This window comes from Amborella trichopoda, chromosome 8, assembly GCF_054954075.1.
Source record: "Amborella trichopoda isolate Santa Cruz 75 chromosome 8, AtrichopodaSantaCruz75HAP2 v2.0, whole genome shotgun sequence".
Taxonomy (NCBI): domain Eukaryota; kingdom Viridiplantae; phylum Streptophyta; class Magnoliopsida; order Amborellales; family Amborellaceae; genus Amborella; species Amborella trichopoda.
In genome coordinates, this window is record NC_142343.1 from 24,809,551 (window position 1) to 24,829,831 (window position 20,281).

At 33.7% G+C, this 20,281-nt stretch overlaps 1 protein-coding gene and 1 long non-coding RNA gene across 20 annotated transcripts in view; both read left to right on the forward strand.

Annotated features, from left to right (window-relative positions):
- Window positions 1-9,470: 9,470 nt before the first annotated feature.
- LOC110006674 (uncharacterized) lies at window positions 9,471-12,316 on the forward strand. The gene is made up of 3 exons (XR_002279806.2): window positions 9,471-9,932; window positions 10,064-10,220; window positions 11,907-12,316. It is a non-coding gene; the product is annotated as an uncharacterized LOC110006674 (long non-coding RNA).
- Window positions 12,317-13,155: 839 nt separating this feature from the next.
- Window positions 13,156-20,281, forward strand: part of LOC18427367 (importin subunit alpha-9) — a 66,162-nt gene continuing 59,036 nt past the window's right edge. For 6 of the 19 annotated variants that reach the window (XM_088874400.1, XM_088874403.1, XM_088874404.1 and 3 more), the window contains exons 1-2: window positions 16,109-16,212; window positions 17,222-17,310. In XM_088874400.1, coding sequence (XP_088730526.1) covers window positions 17,241-17,310 — 70 coding nt within the window. In that variant the 5' untranslated portion in view covers window positions 16,109-16,212; window positions 17,222-17,240. Of the gene's footprint in view, window positions 15,467-16,108; window positions 16,213-16,438; window positions 16,785-17,221; window positions 17,311-20,281 lie in introns of those variants that run through there. The other 13 variants (XM_088874401.1, XM_088874405.1, XM_088874408.1 and 10 more) reach the window with 5 other exon arrangements.

Here is a 20,281-nt window from a genome sequence, read left to right on the forward strand (position 1 = left end):
CAAATCGTATGAATTAAACATAGCAAATTTTTATGCATAGTCGATTGGGGGTTTAATTTCAGAGACTCAAAAAATTTAAAGGTAAAATCCATATCATAACAGCACACTCACACAACTGATAACAAATTTCTCTTTTACTCACCGATACCACAACTTGCGCTTGTAATCCAGACCACCTAATCAATGGAAGAAAATCCAAATATTAAAAACTGGCCCATCTCTCTCTCTCTCTCTCTCTCTCTCTCTCTCTCTCTCTCTCTAAAAATCAGATAAATGGAAAAAGAGAAAAAAACCCACCTTAGCTTCAACTTTCTTGCACTTAGCTGCTCCTTTTACCAGTAGTGTAGTAGTGTGAAATCCCCTGCAAATCACCTCAATGAAAACCCATGTTTTCAACCATATAACATCACTATTTTCAAGAAAAATAAATTCAGTTCAAATGAACTAGCCAGCAAAAATTCTCTTATTTATACAGAAGACTTGGAAATCCCAAATATCTGAAAAACGTCTATCTTGCACTCTCAGAGGATTCAGAAACAAAAAAAAGTTTAAAGAAATTTATATATACAATAAAAAAAAAAACAGATAAAAAATTAGGAAAAAAGAAGCAGTAGGGTGCCATCTGCCTTTGCAAACTTGAAGAAGAGCCAAATGATAGCAGTTGTTACCATACAAATCAAAACCATACCCAACATATCATCTCTCTCTGTAATCTTTTTTCCTCTCTCTTTAGAACGAAGTCCACAATTAATAAGAGGGAATACAATCCATTGTACTTGAATCTCTAGAGAGAGAGAGAGATCATACCTTGGAGGGGCACCTGCTTCTTTCTTTCTCTTTTGCTACATATGAGAGAGTGAGAGACAGACACAACGTTCTTCTTAAGAGAATTCTTCCTCTTTTGCTACATATGAGAGAGTGAGAGACAGACCCAGAGACAGATGCATTCTTCTTAAGAGAGAGATAGAGAAGATAGAGAGAGCTTTGTCAGAGAGAGAGCGAGCTAAGAAAGCCTGCGGCTATGGCGGTTAGAGTGAGGAAGCGACTAGGGCTGTCAAGAGGAAGCAGCTATGGTAGTTTTTCTCTGAAACGGGCTTTTTCACGCGGGTGGGAGTGGCTATGGTAGTTTTTCTCTGAAACGGGCATTTTCACGCGGGTGGGATGGCCTTTTCAAGGAAATGAACTTCCCTTCTAATCTTGTATTTTCGATTTGGTAGATTTAGTCGGAAATGTTGAGGGGAAGTTATGCCATAACAATAATTTTTTATTTTAAACTTATCAATTTTTATCAAATACAAAAAAGCTATACTAACAGGCAAGTTTATGCTTTTAGAAAATAACTTTCGGTTATCCAACACACCTGTATAGGTTATTGCACAATCTCTCGCTACTTCAAATCAGTAAGTTTCTCTCTCCTTGTCGGCCAATTGTCAGCCCTCTTATCACAAAATGGAACTGTTAGACATGGGCTGGGAGCGGTTAGAACTAGAACTGGAGTATTGGACTAACTGTGGCAGGTAATGGTACGAACCGGTCCAATAGAATTTTTTTTTTTTTAAATGGGTCAAAAACCTTCAATAAAAATAAAAATAGAAAAACTTAGATTAAGTGTATAATATCTTACTACATACATTTATCTTGTAAAAATAATAATTAAAACAACTTTTTATATAAATTAATATTTGAATATTTGAATACTATAGTCATGTACATGATCCCAAGCAAGTCACATAAATCTTTTTGTTTCCTAGTATGAAGTTTGATAATAAATTTACAGCACATTACCACAAATGTATTACCCAAGTGTAAATATACACTCTAGATATTTAGGTGTTGCAGCTAGATAGAAACATTACATTAGTCTATGTTAATAAAAAATATAAGTATTTCAAGTCTTACAACACTTCAAAATACTGCTAATCACAATTGGACAAGTTTTACAACACTTTAAAATACTCCTAATTACAGTTAGAAACAATGGAAAAGAAATTAATCCACCAACTTTTATATGTCCATCTAAAATTTCATCTGTAAAAGACAAGGTATCCCAAGGTCAAGAGGTCGATACATATAGGTTGTCATATTAATCAAAACAATATATTTTTATCAAAATAAATAATTTTATCAAAAAATATTATTTTATTAAGAAAAATAAAAAAACACTTCCCATATTCAACAAAAATAGTCATTTTATTAAGCAAAATAAATTTTTTTTTTTAAAAAAAAAAATCGATTTCTCAAAAACTCCTAAAATCGATCAACATTTCAAGCAAGAAATGACTCTCAATGTTCGGATAATCAAACAAATCAACACACAAGCACTATAAAAGCTTCGATCACCCTTCCAAATGCACCAAAAGTTATAAAAAAATATTCAGTATTTTTTATTTAATTGAAATATCGTGAAAAATTCAGATATGTGTAATCGAGCAAGAAAAAAATTCATGTAAAAAAATTTACTCAATAACAAATAAGCATACCTATTTTATGTGATAGATGAAGCCTTGATGATCAAAATACATAAATCAATTTCTTTTTTTGGATCAAACACAAGTTCTTCGAGCATCAGCTTTCTGGCCAAAATCAACCCCCAATCTTTTGTTCTTTTAACAAATTGAAAGAGGTATGGTAGATGTTTCAATTACGATTAAAAACCCTCAAATTTCAGCAAAACCATTGGCTATTAAAGATAGTATTGATGAAATGGCGGAAATTTTAAAAGGCATGAAATTTTGCCATTTCAATCCACAAAATCTCTTGATTTTTCAATCTTTGATTCGAATTTTCTTGTTTTACAGACAATAAATAGTGTTTTACTTCCATAAAGCAAGAAAAATGACAGGAAAAAGAGTAAAAAAAGCTGGAAAAAATCGTCATATAAAATCCTGCATCAAATAACGGTTTCAATTGAAAATAACGGGCGTTATTTTAACTATACCGTTATTTGTCTATAAAACCTGTTACATCTACTAACCGGTCTGGTTAGCAGCAAAATTGGCCAGTTTGACCAAAAAAGACTTCAATTATATCCAGTCCAGAATATTATACCTACGCAAGAACGTATTGATATTTAGTTTATTCAGGAAAAATTATTTCATGCAGGCTGAACCGCATTTCTACATTTGTTGTCCAGAAAGTGTAAAGCATCCATCTTAAAGATAAATGCAAGCAAGTGTCCTATCAAAAAATAAAGGAAACTAGCGATCCAAATATTTTCTTATTACAATTATTATTTTTTGTTTTTAAAATTTATTTATTTTTTCATATTCATGATCTCCATGTTAGAGATTACATATCCTTAAGCTCAAAAATAGATTTATTAAGAGGCTAGCATTTCTACATACGCAGGCTTGCCCGCATAGAAACCGGGTCCTTTATAAAGGGCGTATTTGAGCTGCTGTAGCATATCTTAATTTTGATAACTTTAAACCAATGTTTGAAAAATTTATCTGGAATGGTTAATTAGATATAGGGCTGGAATCTAACCTGGTCGGTTTGGTCAAGTAGAATTTTTTTTTAAAAAAAAATGAGTAAAAAAAAATCTCAAAAAAAACAATAAAAAAATGAAAAAATATGGATTAAATGTATTCTATCTTATTACCTATATTTACCTTAAAAAATACTTTTTATATAAATTAATATATGAAGTGTTTTGGCTATAGATACTGGGTCTCATAATTTTTGGGTTTTTTTCGAAAATACCCCAATCACAAGTAGATTTTCAAAAGATAGATTATTTTTACTACTTTTTTACTTTTTTGTCATTTATGGTAAATACTACACGTTTAATTAAAAGGAATTTTTAAATTTTTAATTAGTACAACAAGCAAATATTATCTAGTAATCCAAATGTCCTATTTACATTATTATATGATTTTCTATTTTCATCTAAGCCACCCATTAAATAGATATGTTTTTACAAAAAAAGAAGAAAACCTTAACTACAATTAAATAGGCAAAAATATAGGAAGATCAAAGATAAACAAACCATAGCATTCATCATTGAACCAAAAAAAGGAACATGATCGATTATTAAAAATAAATGAAAATAACTGCCAAAAACATATACGCATGCATTCAAGTCCAAATATTATAATTTTTTTTAAAAAAAGATAAAAAAAAATGCTACAATTTTTAAAATAATATAACATTAATAGAAAAAACAAGTTTTTATTAGGCAAAATAAGTTTTTTAAGAAAAAGATATAACATTACAATAAAGATATAACATTAAAAAAAACAAATACGTTTATTCTTATATTCATCAAAAGACATAATATTATTAAGCATAATAATTTTTTTTTACAAAAATTGATTTCTCAAAAACTCCTAAAATTGAGCAACATTTGAACAAAAAACAGCCTCAATCTGTTGACAATCGAACAAATCAATATATATGCATTGTAAACGCTTCAATCATCTTTCAAACACATCAGATTACATAAAAAATATTCAGCATTAAAGATTTGTTGCAAAATGGAGGAAATTTCTAATCTATAAAATTTTCATCACATCGAGTACGAAAAACATTCATATAAAAAAAAACTTAATCATTAATAAACTTACCTATTTTATTTAAAAGAAGAAGCCTTGATAATAAAAAAGTACAACTCAATTTGAATAAAAAACGAGCAATAAACTCATAAAAAATTTTCAATTTTGGATCAAACTCAGGTCTTTTTAGCAGTAGCGTTACAGACTAAAATCGACCCACAATCTTCTGTAAATCAAACAAATTGAAACACATATTTGTTAAAGGGTAAAATTATCTATCAGACGGCCCAAATTTCATAAAAAGTGATTCAGTAATGAAGATTTAATTAAAGAAATGGAGAAAATTTCAAAAATCATGAAAAAAACCATTTTAATCGACTGAAACTTTGTTTTTATGGATCTTTCATTCCAAAATTGTTGTTTTATAGACACAATATGATTATTTACATCAATAATACACTGAATAATGCCAAAATATGGCAGAAAAATGCATCAAAAAAGCAAAAAAAAAATGATTCACAGATTTCTGCTGCAAATAACGAGCGTTTGTTATAAATAACAGTCTCGTGTTGCTAAACGGCCGTTATAACGTCAATAACGTTGGATTTATCAAAAAAATCGGTCCAGTTAGCAAAAGATCAGCCAGTTAGTTAGAAATCCGACTAGTTCGTGTACTAACCGACTTGATTTGGTCCGAGGCTAATCGGACTATTAACACCCCAAAACCGAGGCTAATCGGATTATTAACACCCCAAACCTTTAAAATCCTTAAAATCCTACTATTAACCTTAAAAACCTTAAAATCCTACTATTAACACCCCAAAACCGATGCTAATTGGAACCTGGGGGGCAGTTCTATTCTAACTGGCCGGTTCCGTTAGAACCATGTATGTTTCTAATAGTGGGCAATACACAATAAAACATGCAAGAGATATCTTATTCACAATTATAAAAATCCCAAAATTAAAGTTATAAAAACCTCAAATAATACATACCTTCACTATAAATTTGGAATCCGCCAAATGAATTCAAAATACGTCAAATGTCGTTATTTCTCTGTCAAAATGCTAGTGTCCAAATTTAAATAGTTATTTCAGTTAAAATGTAAGAAAAATTGGAAAAGAGGGGGATGAGGTATTTTCGGATGTTCTTCGATCGAAACAGCCCAAGAACAGTTCTGTTTTTTTTTAAAAAAAGAGTCCCAACTAATTTCGGGTGTTGACAACCGTAACTAGAGCGGGAAGGTTAAAATACCTATTCCCGTTTTCGGTTGTTGAAAAATTGAATTTTTTTTTATTTCGGATGTTTAACACCCAAAATTGGGTAAAATCGTCTTTTTTAAAAAATCTCGTTATGAAAGTGAAAAAAAGGACATGGAAGTAATAACGAAAATTGAAAGGTGGATCTGTAATAACGCATAAAATAACGGATATATGCATAATTTTTTCCAAAACTAGCGTTGGCTAGTCAAAAAAGGACGTGATGCATTTTGCATTGTCCCAAGGGCCATGCAACGCATTATCGATGACACGTACAATTCTTGGTGGATTGAAATGAAATTTTTTGTGATCAAATTTCTTCGAGCCATAACTTTGAAACAACAATGTTGGATTTGAGTGATTCTTAGACCATTAGAAAGCTTGTGATCTCCTCAACAATTTGGAATCAAATTTGATCCAATTTGAGTGAGTTTTGAGTAGTTTTTAGGACTATAGGATATCAGTTTTCAAGTTTCTGGGTGTCAAATTGTTGTTCGAGTTAATTTCCTATATTTATTAGGCTCAGGCGTCTAGAATGATTTGTTTGGGATATTGGGTAGGTTTTCATAAAGTTTTTAGGGATTTTATGTAGTAGTTCCTACAATTAGATTATGACATGGTAGTCCAATGGAGTACAAAGCTAGTGTGTCATTGGGGTGTTAGAACTCAACAACAATTCTAGACTCGAATGGGGTGTCTACAATTTTTCTTTAATTTTCATTATTATTTGCTCAATTTCATAATCCATTATATTATGAAATTCTCTTAAAAAACCTCCCCTATTTTTCTTAGCTTTTTCTAAAATTTCTTTTAGTTTTTAAGCGATTTTTTAGCCGGCGCAGCAGTGGACTATGAAAAGATGTCATTTTGGTCAATTTTCCATAGATCGATACTTTTATGGATTCGAATAATCTACCCTCCAATTGACTGATTTTACTGGAGAAACTAGGAAGAAATTGTGTTTCTCTACTGAAATTTCATGTAAAAATTATCTGGCGCCGGTCGTGGGGCTTTGCAACTAAAAATCGAGTAAAAACTAACAAAAATACCCATAAATCTATCGTTCAGATACATTTTTAGAATCACTAGAAAGATAAAAAGAAGAGCGACCCAAACAACTTTTGTGGCGGTTGAAGCTCACTATAGTTGTGCATGGCTATAAAATACGTACGTGTGTCAGTCGTGTTCAGTAGAGACCCCATGGACTTAGGCCAGGGGTTTGGCTTTTGTTTTTCTTATTGCATATTTTTTTGTTCTTGGTTGCCTTGTTGTTTTTTTTTTTTTTTTTGCTGCGTGTTCTTTTCTCCTTAGCTGCATGCTTGGTTTTTTTTTGTTGTTTGTTATTTAGCCCCACTCTTTGTGAGTCGGGTACTTCTATTGGTGTGGCACTTTCGCATAGGGACCAAACCTATGGAAAATTTTCAATTTTACACGAAGGTCTAGTTTTTATTTTTATATTTTCAAAGTTGCCCCTAGTTCAACCCTTTAAGAGAATTACAATTGTTTTACCTTTTTTTTTTGCTTGCTCTCTTTGATGTGTCAAACAAAATTTAGCGTGTTTTTTTTTTTTTTTGGGAGAAGTTTAGGCACAGATCCCTCCACATTCTTGTTATTTAAAGTATCCCTTTCAAATTTATATTTTTTTATGTTCACACCTATTTTTTTATTTTTCATTTGTTTGATTAAATTGCTCCTACTTTGGACTTTAAAGATTCGAAGTTTAACTCCCAAAAAAAAACTTCAAGACTCTAAAATTCCTAAATTAACACTACACTACACACCCCCCCCCCCCCCCCCCCCCCCCCACCCCCTGCACCGCCCCCAAAAAAAAGGAAAAAACAACCCAAAATAAATTTCGAACCTTCAAGGTCCTTTGTTTGTTTTTTAAAGTAAACTTTGGACCTTGAAGATCCAAAGTTTGTTTTTCAAGGTAAACTTCAGACGCTCAAAGTGCAAAGTTTGTTTTTTGGTTAACTTTTTTTGAAAATTAAACTTCGGATCTTCAATGTCCGAAATATGGTAATTTGATAAAAAAAATTAAAAAAGAGGGAATTTTTAAATAAAAAGAATTCGTTACACATGCGTTCATGTCCCCTTTTTTCTTCAGAAGTAGTTCATTGCCTTAACGGTAGAACTACATTTCTTTACTTTCACATATAGTTTGAAGTCGACCCTTCAAGGGCCGAGCTAACTAGCGCCGGTCAAACCAGCTTTTAGTTTGACTAGAAGAAAAACCAGAAACTAGTTTGATCCTTCAATGGTGGAATTAGCTTCTGGCAGGGTAGTTGACCAAGGATCGAACTAGGAGCTTAGTTCAACAACATGTAGTCGAACTAGAAGTGGGTTCAACGCTTGTGGCTTGATCAATGTTAGTTTGATCCTTGAAGGGTCGTCTAGCTTAGTTCCACTGGAAAGGTTAAATTCGGACATTTAAGGGAAGCAAGTTAAAGAAAAAAAATGCACTTCGACCCTTAAGGGAGAAATAAAGGCTAAGATATAGTTTGAGCCTTCTAACTTCTTCCACTTTTGAATTGTGAAATTCCAAGGGGTTATATTAAGGTGCTCACATTATAGTGTATTTTATAAATGTACTTGATAAATTTTAGACATTTATATACTATAATACAATATTTTTTTAATAAAAGTATTTTTTATCATTAGGATGGGTGTGATATTATTTATATGAGATGTGACATCACCCATATATAACATTAAATGCAATTAGTATGCCTATTATTTATTATATACCCCTTAGCACTATTATACATATATCAACTTGCATGCGCATATTTCAAAATATAATCCTCATTGCAAATCTAGAAATTCTCTCATTAAAAAATTGAGCGATCGTTTACATGATTGCTTATTGCATATCAATATGTTATTGCATTACACATTTATGTGATAGGTTTCATGAATGCACATTGCGGTTATATACTTTGCCATGCATATTAGCATAATTGCATGTATAATTATTCCTTTTTTTACGCATAACACTTTTCTTTCATTTCTACTTTCAATGGGATACAAGGGTTGGGCTTAATTGATTAGTGCTTGACGATTTGCAACATTACTTCTTAAGCTCAATTCCTACCAAAGGTAGGGGTGCCCTCCCAAAGGTAAGGGTCTCTCCCAATTGACTCACCAAAAAAAATGGGATACAAGGGTTTACCAAAGGTAGGGGTGCCCCCTCGCAAAGGTAAGGGTCTCTCCCAATTGACTCACCAAAGAAAATGGGATACAAGGGTTTACCAAAGGTAGGGGTGCCCCCTCGCAAAGGTAAGGGTCTCTCCCAATTGACTCACCAAAGAAAATGGGATACAAGGGTTTTATGGGAAGATATGATGTTGTGTTAATATTGGAGGCAGCTCTACTATGTGCTTCATATTTTATGGCACAAGATACTTTTGGGTAATGTTATCAAATTCATTTCGCTTCGGTGAAGCCTTCGGAGTTTAAGCATAATTTCGATCAAGATTGGATCGCTTTGGGTTGTTTCGGTCAAATTCGAATCGCTTCATATTTACGTCAACCAACAAAGAAATAGCTATATAAATATATTTTTTAAATTTTTATTATTTATATATTTTTGTGAGTAATAATCCTATAGACCCTCTCGCACCTATGAGCAAGGACCCTACCGATCACCGTAGGATTTGAATTCAGATGTTGATGGAAAATTTGAATCCATTTTTCTCTCTTGTACTCCTTCACTCTTTAACCGTACTTTTTGGTTTCTCTCTCTCCCTCTTTTCTCTCTACCTCCTCATTCTCTTCTCCTCGCAAGATCTATGTACCCTTTTTTTCTCTCTTCCTCCTGTTCTCTTCCCCTCCACTGTCTCCTCTTCTTCTTCTAATAACCTATCAAGCCCTCCACGAGAAACTTCTTTTTCATCTTCTTCCCCACAATCAGCACAAATCAAAGCTGATTCCTTCCAAGAATGGGTTTTGAAGATCAAGAAAACTCTCCCTCCTGCTCTCTTCCCCTCCACTCTCACTCTTCTTCTTCTTATAACCCATCAAGCCCTCCACGAGAAACTTCCTTTTCATCTTCTTCCCCAAAGTCAGCCACAAATCAAGACTGATTCCTTCCAAGAATGGGTTTTGAAGATCAAGAAAATGGCTCAGGATTTCGTCATCTAACAAATCAATGAGCAAAGAAACAGCAAACTCAAATCAGGTATGTTGATTCCTTGTATTTTTTATTTTATTTTATGAAATCAATTTTTTTTTTTGAGTTATGAAAAATCTAATCTCCTGATTTTGGGTTGCAAAGATTGGGTTGTGGATTTTTATTTTTTGAATTTTTAGGTTGTAGGTTTCACGTGCTTCTCTTTTACCCTTGTTTTCACCGCTTTAATGGCATCTTCCATGGCCTCATCAACTAATTTGGCACCATGGGTTGCTCTCTCTCACCTTCTTCGCCATCAATTCGATGTCTCTGGGCCACATCGAGTGACTGATGCAGGTGAGTGCTTCGTTTTACCTCATTTTTTAAAGAGCACCAGGGTTGGGGTTGCTTCTTCTTCTTGTGCTGGGGTTACAAAAGCGTTAGGGTTTGAAGATAATTTATGAGCCTAAAAGATTTATTTTACTTGCAATTTCTGGGTTTTGAATATATAAAAATTTATGTAGTCCCAAAAATTGAGTAATGATCCTATAGGACCCTCCCCTAATTATTATTCTTTCCTACTTATTTGTGTAAGTTTCCGAAGGATCACTATTAAATTTTGTACTGATCCATTTGGTAAGGATCTCTAAAAAAAAAATTATACATATCACGTGGTGGCGTGGTGGCGCGAGGTTTGAATTTTTTGGAGACTCGTGTTAAATTTAATAGTGATCTTTGGGTCGTGGGAGGGTCTTATAGGATCATTTTTCCCAAAAATTTAATTCTTTTTACTATTTTATGTTGAAAGTTTTCTTGAACCCGATAGTGTTTTAATTTTCGTATTGGGCTGAAATTTTTTTGGAATATCCAAAATCTTGAACTTGTAAAGAAAAAAAAAAAAAACGAAGCTAAATTTCCAAACTGTGTAGTTTTGGACCTTGGAGATCCAAACTATAGGCAATTTGTTCATTCTAAAAAATTTGACCAAAAACGGGTGTGATGTAAAGACGGATAAATTAAGGTAAATTTTGAATAATGTGAACCATAGGGGATACACACATAATTTCTCTTCCTTTTTTATCCAATTTTTTGGGATACATCCGAGTATCAACATAGAATTTTTAACTTTTGAGAAAGAAAATTGGATTTTTGATTCTTGGACACCTAGCTCTTTAAAAAACGGACGGATCATAATCTTCGAACCATAATCTTTTTGAAGCACACTTTAGATTTTTGCAAAATTTAAAAATTGTCCTCAATATTTCATATTTTTTGTGTTCATATCCAATTTTTTTATAGTATGCATCATATTTTAATTTTGATTTTTCTCTAAAATCGTATTGACTTCAAATTTTGGGTGTCCGTGCATCTCAAAAAAGAAAACTAAAACTTCTCATTAAATAAAGTGTCATGACTAAACTTACTTAAGCCCCTAAAATTTTAATGGATATTTTGGTAAACCAGGAATATTATATTACAAAATCCATTGTTGGCAACAAAAAAGGGCTGCCTTTCGACCATAATAGTTAAAGAACCATCAGAGAAGAACCGCGGAAGCTTGTTATTTGTGGGACATAATTCACATATTTGTTCATTGTTACTGCGGAAGCTTGTTACTTGTGGAACATAATTCATATAGTTGTTTATTGTTCAAAAGTAGTGATTCACATATTGCAGGGGTAAAATATTGATTATGTTGTAAACATTGATTATCTTATACTCTCTTTATCTAATTTTTTTCTTACTCTCACCACTTGTATAGCAATTTATTTTGTCTTTTACTTTACAAATTTCAATGATAAATGCCATGACCACGGGTCCTCGAATGCTACGATTCAAGATTATAGTGGTGCCTTTTATGTAAGCTTTTACTATTATGGTACTTTCCCCAATGACATTTAGGTAAGCTTTAAATATATGTTATTTCATATGATCATTTCTTTTGTATATATCTATGATTTATTTTGGCCATGACATTTGGAACCTCTTAGTGATAACCTATTATATATTGCTTGGTGATGTTTTTTTACTCTTTACATGCAGTTTGATGCAACCACAATATTTTGTTCCGACCCTTGTGGATGAGTCTCACTTTTGTTATGAAGCTACTTATTGGGAGAGCCCAACTCAGCATTCGATGTTATGTTATCGTTAAAGAGGAGCAACACAAGACAACAAAAAAAGAATATTTTTTTAAGCACCTTTTTGAGCATATTGTCCCCCATTTTTTGTATCTAAACTTTATTGGATGTAAAGCATTTTATATATAATATTTTTTGTATTTATATATTGGATGTAAAGCATTTTTTGAGCCCTTTGCGGGTTTTTGTATAGAACTCTCTTTGTGGGTTGCTTAACACTTGTAAATGGCACTAGCAATTTTTTCTTGCTGCGGTTCCAGTTTATAGAAAAACCATAGAGAATGAGAATTACATGCTGAAATTTGATGTGCATATCTTAGCCTCCATCCTCAAGTGTCATGAGTGTGGATGGTCTCACTCTCTACATATTTTCATTGGACATTCTAGATTGGACCGAAATCATTGGCAATGAGCACTTAGCTAAGTTTTAAATAGTAAATGAACAAAAATGGGTAACCATATCCAAAATCATTCATTCCATATAAAAATAGGAGAAAACAATTGTGTAAGCTGGGTGACAAAGTGCCATCTTATTCGATTAGAGAAAAATAATGTCCCCTTGATAGTTCACAAAGACTATATGATGCTTATAATACAACTCACAAAACACCTTTCATTTTATAGTTCTAAAAGAGAACAAATGACTGAATTTACTGCCACATATATCTTTTGCAAATGGTTTTTAGATCAGCTGATAATGATTGTATATTAAATTTTAGACCTTTTTGTGTAGCCAGGAGAATTACTTCATTTTTCCTTTGCATCACAAGTTTCAAAATGATTGTGTGAACACATATACTCAATTGTTGCTGCCATTTCTATGAAGCAATTCTTTTGCATCACAATTGCTTCCATTTCCTGTTGAAGCAATTCCTTTGCATCACAATTGCTTCCATTTCCTGCTGTCATGGCTGCAATTTGCATTTTTAACTCCTTTGCATCACAATTTACTGCTGTCATTTCCAAGAAGCAACTCCTTAGATTCAAGCTGATATGTTTTTGGAAACCATATGAGTGTCTCTTTGAAGAAGACATCGATTTGAAGAAGACTAATGCTTCCTTCCCTATGTTGTCATATGCTGATATTTGGTTGTGCTTGTGAATGATATTAAGGGAAATAAATTAATGCAAATTCTCATTATAGAGTGAAGTAAACATCAAGCGAGTTCTCATTATTGAATGCCTCGACAAAGCACAAACCACCTTCCATTTTATAGATCTTGAAACACAATCGACCTAAATCTTAAGAGCTCAACCTCAGTGAATAAATCTTAGGTTCTCAACCTCAATGAATGTTTACATATAAAGTACAAACCTTGAGATACACAGTCTATGTATCCGTAAGCCTCTCCAAAACATAATCCCTCAACCTAGTATCAAGCACTTCACAAAACCATTGGGCCCAATTGAGTAGCTTGACTGCATCGCTCTCATAGGAGCCCAACCCTTAGTTCCCAATTGCAATGGGTAGCTTGACTGCCTCACTCCCAAGAATAGGAGCCCAGTCCTTAGTCCCCAACTACATTGACATGTCTATGGGCAGCTTGATTGCCTCGATCCCAAGAATAGGAGCTCGACCCTTTGTCCCCAATTGTATTGACATCTCCAAAAGGAATGGAACATATGAAGCAATAAGAAACAACCAACAATAGGTAAGTGCTAACATAATGAATCCAAAAGATACTGCATTTTAAAAAAGCTCATAAGAAGATTCTAAGCTCCAAAACAAATGTTCTAACCATGACAAGATTGAGAGTAATACATACTCAGATTAGAGTGAACACAATAATCTAGCCCAATATATTGCAAATTCTATAGTCACCACAATTTGATGCATCCAAATAGGTGCCAAGCTTCCTGACAGCTATAACTCATAGTGATCAGATTCAAATGCATAACCACAAGGAATAAAAGTTTCACTTAAGCAGATAACCTTTGGATAGTCCCTACAAATATATTGGGTCAAGGAATCTGCATTATCTCAACCACAAGAAAATATAATTATGAGAAAAGAAAAATAATGCAACGAGACATGGAGGCCTGCAAAATAAATGTTATTTATCCAAAAAGGAATCTAGTATGAATATAATATTAAATTAGGAGAAAATACCATTCAAAGTGAATATGAATATGCCATTGTGTATCATCTTTATCATCTAATACATCATTGAAAGAAGCTAAACCAATAAATCCCATTTAAATTGTCAAAAAAACCAGAGGATCCCAATTGTGTCATGAATCAAAAAATAGAGACCAAACCCATTAGTCAATTACATAGATAAAAGGATCATTAGATCCATCAATAAAACAACAGAGTCCAAACTCAATTCCAGTCAATAAAACCATAAAAAGGAACAATAGGTCAAACATGTTAAATCACATGCATATATAACCAAGCCATTTTAGGCTGCACAAAAATCTTATAAACTATGAACAATCAATAAAGAAATTCATTGTTAAGTCCTTTTTCTCCTTGGTTGTCTTTGTATATGGTGATCTTTATTGACAATAACCACCATTAAAGAAAAATCGATGGGGAAGAAAACAGAAAAATAAAAACAAGAAGAAAAAGAACAAGAAAAAAGAACACCCAGAATCCATCTGAGAGAGAGAGAGAGAGAGAGAGAGAGAGAGAGAGCTTTGATACAAAATAGGGCTTGTACAGTACAATGTATGCCATGGAAGACCGGTCACACAAACTTTCAAGTCTCCTCTAGGGACATTTAACCCAGAACAGGATGACTTGTGGGATCCAGTGGTGAGAAAAATAAATAGTTGAATCACAAAAAAAAAATTGCAAGAGCTTGTAAATTAAATTAAGAGAGAGAGAGAGAGAGAGAGAGAGAGAGAGAGAGAGAGAGAGAGAGAGAGAGAGAGAGAGAGAGAGAGAGAGAGAGAGTATCATAATCTCTTTGAAGCTCCAAGCAAAACAAACCCCAACAGTTGTGATGGCTGACTTCAGTGGCTCCAAGCAAAGCACACGCCTTTTTCTTTTTCTAAAATCCAATACTCCATCATCTCACTACAACAAAAACGGAGAAAATGCCTATGGGTTTCACTCAAAAAATCTATCCCGTCTCCGCAACCTCCCCACCATTCGCGTGTCCACTGTCCGGTGAATTTGGGAGTAATAGTGGATGTGAAATGAGAGGGAGAGGGGTGGGTTGGATAGCATAGCAATGGCCCTGAGAGAGAGCCTGTGAGAGAGAAAAGAGGTTTTAAATTTTAAAATATTCTTTTAATGAAAAAGCATTAGGGATTTAAAACCCATTCTTGAAAGGAATCTGCTTTTATTTGTGGCTAATTTCGAGGAAGAAAATGAGAAGGGAGTTTTTCGTGGAGGGCTTGATGGGTTATTAGAAGAGGAAAAGAGAGAGTGGAGGGGGAGAGAAAGGGAGGAAGAGAGAAGCAAATGGTACAGAGATCTTGCAGGAGGAAGAGAGTACGGGTACAGAGACAAAGGTGAGAGAGAACAAAACTAGAAAAGTAGAAAGTAAGGTTAAAGAGGGAAGGAGTACGAGAGAGAGAGAATATTTTTTTAATGAAAAAAAGGCCAGGGATTCAAAATTTATCTCAATATCTGAATCCAAATACTACAATGATCCGTAGAGGTTCCATGCTTGTAAGTATGTTAGGGTACCATGGGATCGCCGTGTTTTAAAACACTGCTAGAAAGTAAGGTTTTAGAGGGAAGGAGTACGAGAGAGAGAAAATATTTTTTTAATGAAAAAAAGGCCAGGGATTCAAAATTTATCTATCTCGATATCTGAATCCAAATACTACAATGATCCGTAGAGGTTCCATGCTTATAAGTATGTTAGGGTACCATAGGATCATTACTCATATTTTATACATAAATATCTAATTTATATGTACTAAATTAAAATAAAATCGGTCGAAGCTATTCGCTTCATTGCTTCGAGCTTTTGCGCTTGATGGATATGCTAGGCTAGCGCTTCCCAACTCACAATTTGGCCTGCTCTCAAAACGGAACTCGCCCGCTTTGCAAAACGTCTCGACTTCGTTCCTCTCTCTCTCCGGCCAGCCCAAAGAGCTCCCCTCTCTCTCTCTCTCTCTCTCTCTCTCACTCTCATTCTCACTCTCACTCTCGAGGAAAGTGGTGCACTCTTTACGTCCCAACCCTGCAAAATCCCTCTCTCTCTCTCTCTCTCTCTCAGGTGCCCCGCTGCAACTTTCTTCTCTTAAAGGTGCCCCGCTGCAACTCTCTCTCTCTCTGAAGCTCACCAAACTTAAAGAAGCTTGCTCTATCTCTCTCCGCTCTCTCACTCCATTACTCTACAAATCTCTTCGTTCTTAAATTGATTTCTGAAACCCTACCATGTTCCAAACCAACTTCTTGGCCATTTTCTTGAAAATGAAAACTCTATGGCTTTTTGCATTGAATCAATAGTTCTTTCTTTTTTGGATTTGCAGAGAGCCTAAAGCAATATGTTGATGAAAACTTGAGAGAGAATGGGATACCCATTTCTTTCACTTGACAGAATGTGCGGACAAGTTTTGTTCAATTCTTTGATACAGAATGTATTTTTGGGTTGGTTTATAATTGAAAGTTACATTTTTTTTCTTTTGTTATTCTGAATGTTAAGTTACATTTGAAGTTCCATTAAGCGAATGGTTCTTAAGGTCCTCTAATGGTTTGTTGCTCAACCATACCCTGAACAATTATTAAAAAAGAAGAATCAAGAAGCCTGGACAAATGGAGGGGAAGGTGTCTTCGGATATGGGGCAGTTCTCTTCCTCCATTTTTGTGAGGAGAGAGGTGAGAGATGATGAAAGTGTTGTGTTTGTGTCCATTGCCATTAGAGTACTCTGCGTGGCTGAGTCAAATATTGTGAGAACTTTTTCGGCGATGGGTTCGACTCTCATGGTTGTGTACGACATGGGTCAGGTTTAGATTCTATGGCAATTATGGAAGTCCCATGTGCCCATTGTTGCTGCGCTCTGTGCGCTGTTCTCTTCTCTCTGGTTTTTGTGTTGGTAGGGTCAATTTGAAATAGATAATCAAACAGAGAGTTTAGACAGTTTAATTTAAACATTAATCAATTGCAGTTTAGCAAAGCAATCAAACAACCCCGATATCTATGAGAATTCTTCAAGCTACAAATAAGTATATTACAACTTGAAAATTTTGATAGATTGCAAAAATTTTGAACCAATTGACGCCTAAATCTATTTGTATTTTTCGGCAAAACACAGGGCTACTCTGCAACAAGGCATGGCACACCTAGGAACGAAGGTGGTAGGGGAATCGCCTTCACTCAAAAGAGAACCTCTTAAGTTTTCAGGTACTCTCTCTCTCTCTTCACAATTGGTGAATGCTTCATGAATCAGGTTTGATCTCCTCATGGGTTTGTGATGGAAGCATTCAATTCCATTTGAAAATTATGGTTTCCAATTTGCTGTTCTTGTTTTGACTTTCTTCACCTTTCTAAATCAGGCATGCTATCATGTGGTTGACTTTTTTGATTTGGGACCAAGCATTCAGAGAAATTATACTCTTACAAATTTGAATGGCTTGGCTGAAGAAAATTGTATTGTCAATCTGTATTTCTATAGATAAGAAAATCAGATTGTGAAAGTTGGAACCGTCAGATCAATTATGAAGAAGGTTACTACTTGAAGATGAGGCAAAAAGGCGATGTTCAACAAAATAGCTCTTATATTGCTAAGAAAATGAAGCAAAATCTATGTGTCCCTCCAAATCTACACAATATATGTAGCCCAACCAACACTTCCTCCTTTTCTTGTTTTATCCTAAGGCCTAAGCATAAAGAATAACAAGGAATAAACCAAAGATAGTATAAAATGTGTTCTCTAGAACCATTTTGCAACAACTTGAGCTGTTATTGGAGGTACACACATAACACAAGCGCGACAATATTTTGCTGATGCCTTTCTCCATTGTTATGTTCTTGGATTCATTGGAGAGAAAGTTGCAGATGAATAAGCAGGAAGATAGAGGAGAATAAAAGATCAACTTTTCGTCATAAAACATCAACTTTTCGTCTTTTACTTAGCATAAGAGAGCCAACTTCCCGAGAGAGAGAGAGAGAGAGAGAGAGAGAGTAATGCAACTTAGCTTCCTCTCCTAACTCTACCTCCATTATTGTGATGTGTGGATTTTGTTACTTGTCAGCAGGAGAGCCAAGCACATTAGGATATTTTAGTTACAGAAAAAGAAATGTTAATTATGGTAGGGGAGAAAAGGGATTATAAATATACATACATACATATATATATATATATATATATATATATATATATATATATATATATATATATATATATATATATATGAGTAAACCTTACAATAGCTGGGCAGCTATAGTGAATAGCAATATAGGTGGAATCCCAGCCGTCAGATCTTCATCGAGTGGTTCAAAATACATATCGCTATTTTAATTTTAATTTTTCTTTATAAATTTGATTTAGATGAAATTATGGGTGTATATACCTAATACTATTGCGCACCATATAAAAATATAAAAAAATTATTTTCAATAATTTAAAATGACCAAATTAGCCCCACCATTTTTCAGGGGTATTTTGGTCATTTTATATTTTGGAAAATATTTTTTATATATTTTTTAATTGTGTGGCCTATGTTTTAGGACTAGGATCAAGATTTCGAATTCAAACCTTAGATATAGATGGATCATATCCCCTAAATTCTTCTTCTTTTGTCAATCAACATTTCTTTCTTTTTATGTTCTCCTTTGTTTTTGTTCCTTGATGACCAAACGATTGGATCTACAATAAAATAACCATCCAATTTCTCTCTCGTTTCGCCACCTATTTTCAATTATAAGTATTCTTAATCTCTTCTGCCTTGTTCCTTTTTTTGTGGGTAACCGGTGCAACATTTCGAAATAATTGAATTGATCGATCCAAATTCTTTCGTCCCGAAATCTGAATATGAATACTAAAACTAAACTATGATCTTATTTATGTTAGTACACATGTATAAAATTTCATTAGGATCCGATTTTTAGAAAAAAATATTAAAATTTATATAGTGATCTACATTCTGAACCACATGATGAAGATCTGATGGCTGGAATTCCACCTATATTACTATTCATTATAGCTGTCCAGATATTGTTAGCTTTTTCCTATATTATATATATATATATAATGGGTGAAGCGTGTATAAAGTGCCCACCTTAAGTAAGGCGCACCTCAAAATTTTTCATGAAGGTGTAGCTTTGGTGTTGAAAACTTTGTGAAGGCTTGAAAATTCATGTTCCCCCCTAATTATGAAATTTCAAATTCCAAAAGTAGTGCAGAGTGAACAGATCTATAAACATTTGAAATTCTTGAAAATAGACGGTCCAAATAGCTTGTTATAGTATTTTTAGGACTTGTAATTCTTTTTGTTCTTTATATCTGTACATCTCGAGGTCGAGATGATCAATTGGAAGTTTTTCCAACTTCGGAACACTGTTTGTATTGGATTTTTGAGGTGCACCTGACTTTTATAGTACAATGTTGCATCTTATATTAACTTTTTCATATAATATGTGTTCCATTGTGTGTGTGTGTGAGCGCGTGCGTATGCATGTGTGTGTGCGTGTGTGTGTGTGTTTGTTTATTGTTGCTGGTGTTGGGGTTTTATTTGCTCCAAATCATGTAGGAAAAATGCCATGCCCAACAGTCACAGAAAGTAGGATACATGTAGTGAATTTGGTCCCCTAACTTGAATAGGTTGGGCTAGAAAGCTCTTGAGCTCTTTTACATGGGCATCTATCTTTTATTCCAGACTACTTAGTTAATGGGGCTAGTTTCCTCAAGGCTATACCTTCTTAAACTATATCAAGATAATGTAGTATTTTTCTTTGTTTTGCGAACAACATGAAAACACGTAAAGGATTTTCATCTATTGCTTTTTTTCGCTGCACAATATCTATTGTACAATGACATGCTGCAAGTTTTACATGCTGCAAGTTTGATATCACATTGAATATGGTCAAATTATTAATTATAAATACAGATGTTGTGTGATGTTTTGACGAGTATATGTGAGCAATACTTTATTACTGTATTTATAGTTGACAAGGGCATAGTTGCTAATAGTGCATTACCGTATTCTGAAATTGAAGATCAAATAAAAGATAATTTCTTGTGTTTTCATTTGTTATTGCTCTATACTGGAAAAAACAATCAATATGAGAGAGACGGAGAGGAAACAAGGGGGAACAATGTTTTATCCATATGTGCTGAAAACCTTCATAGTGGCTTATATTCAATGTTCAGATG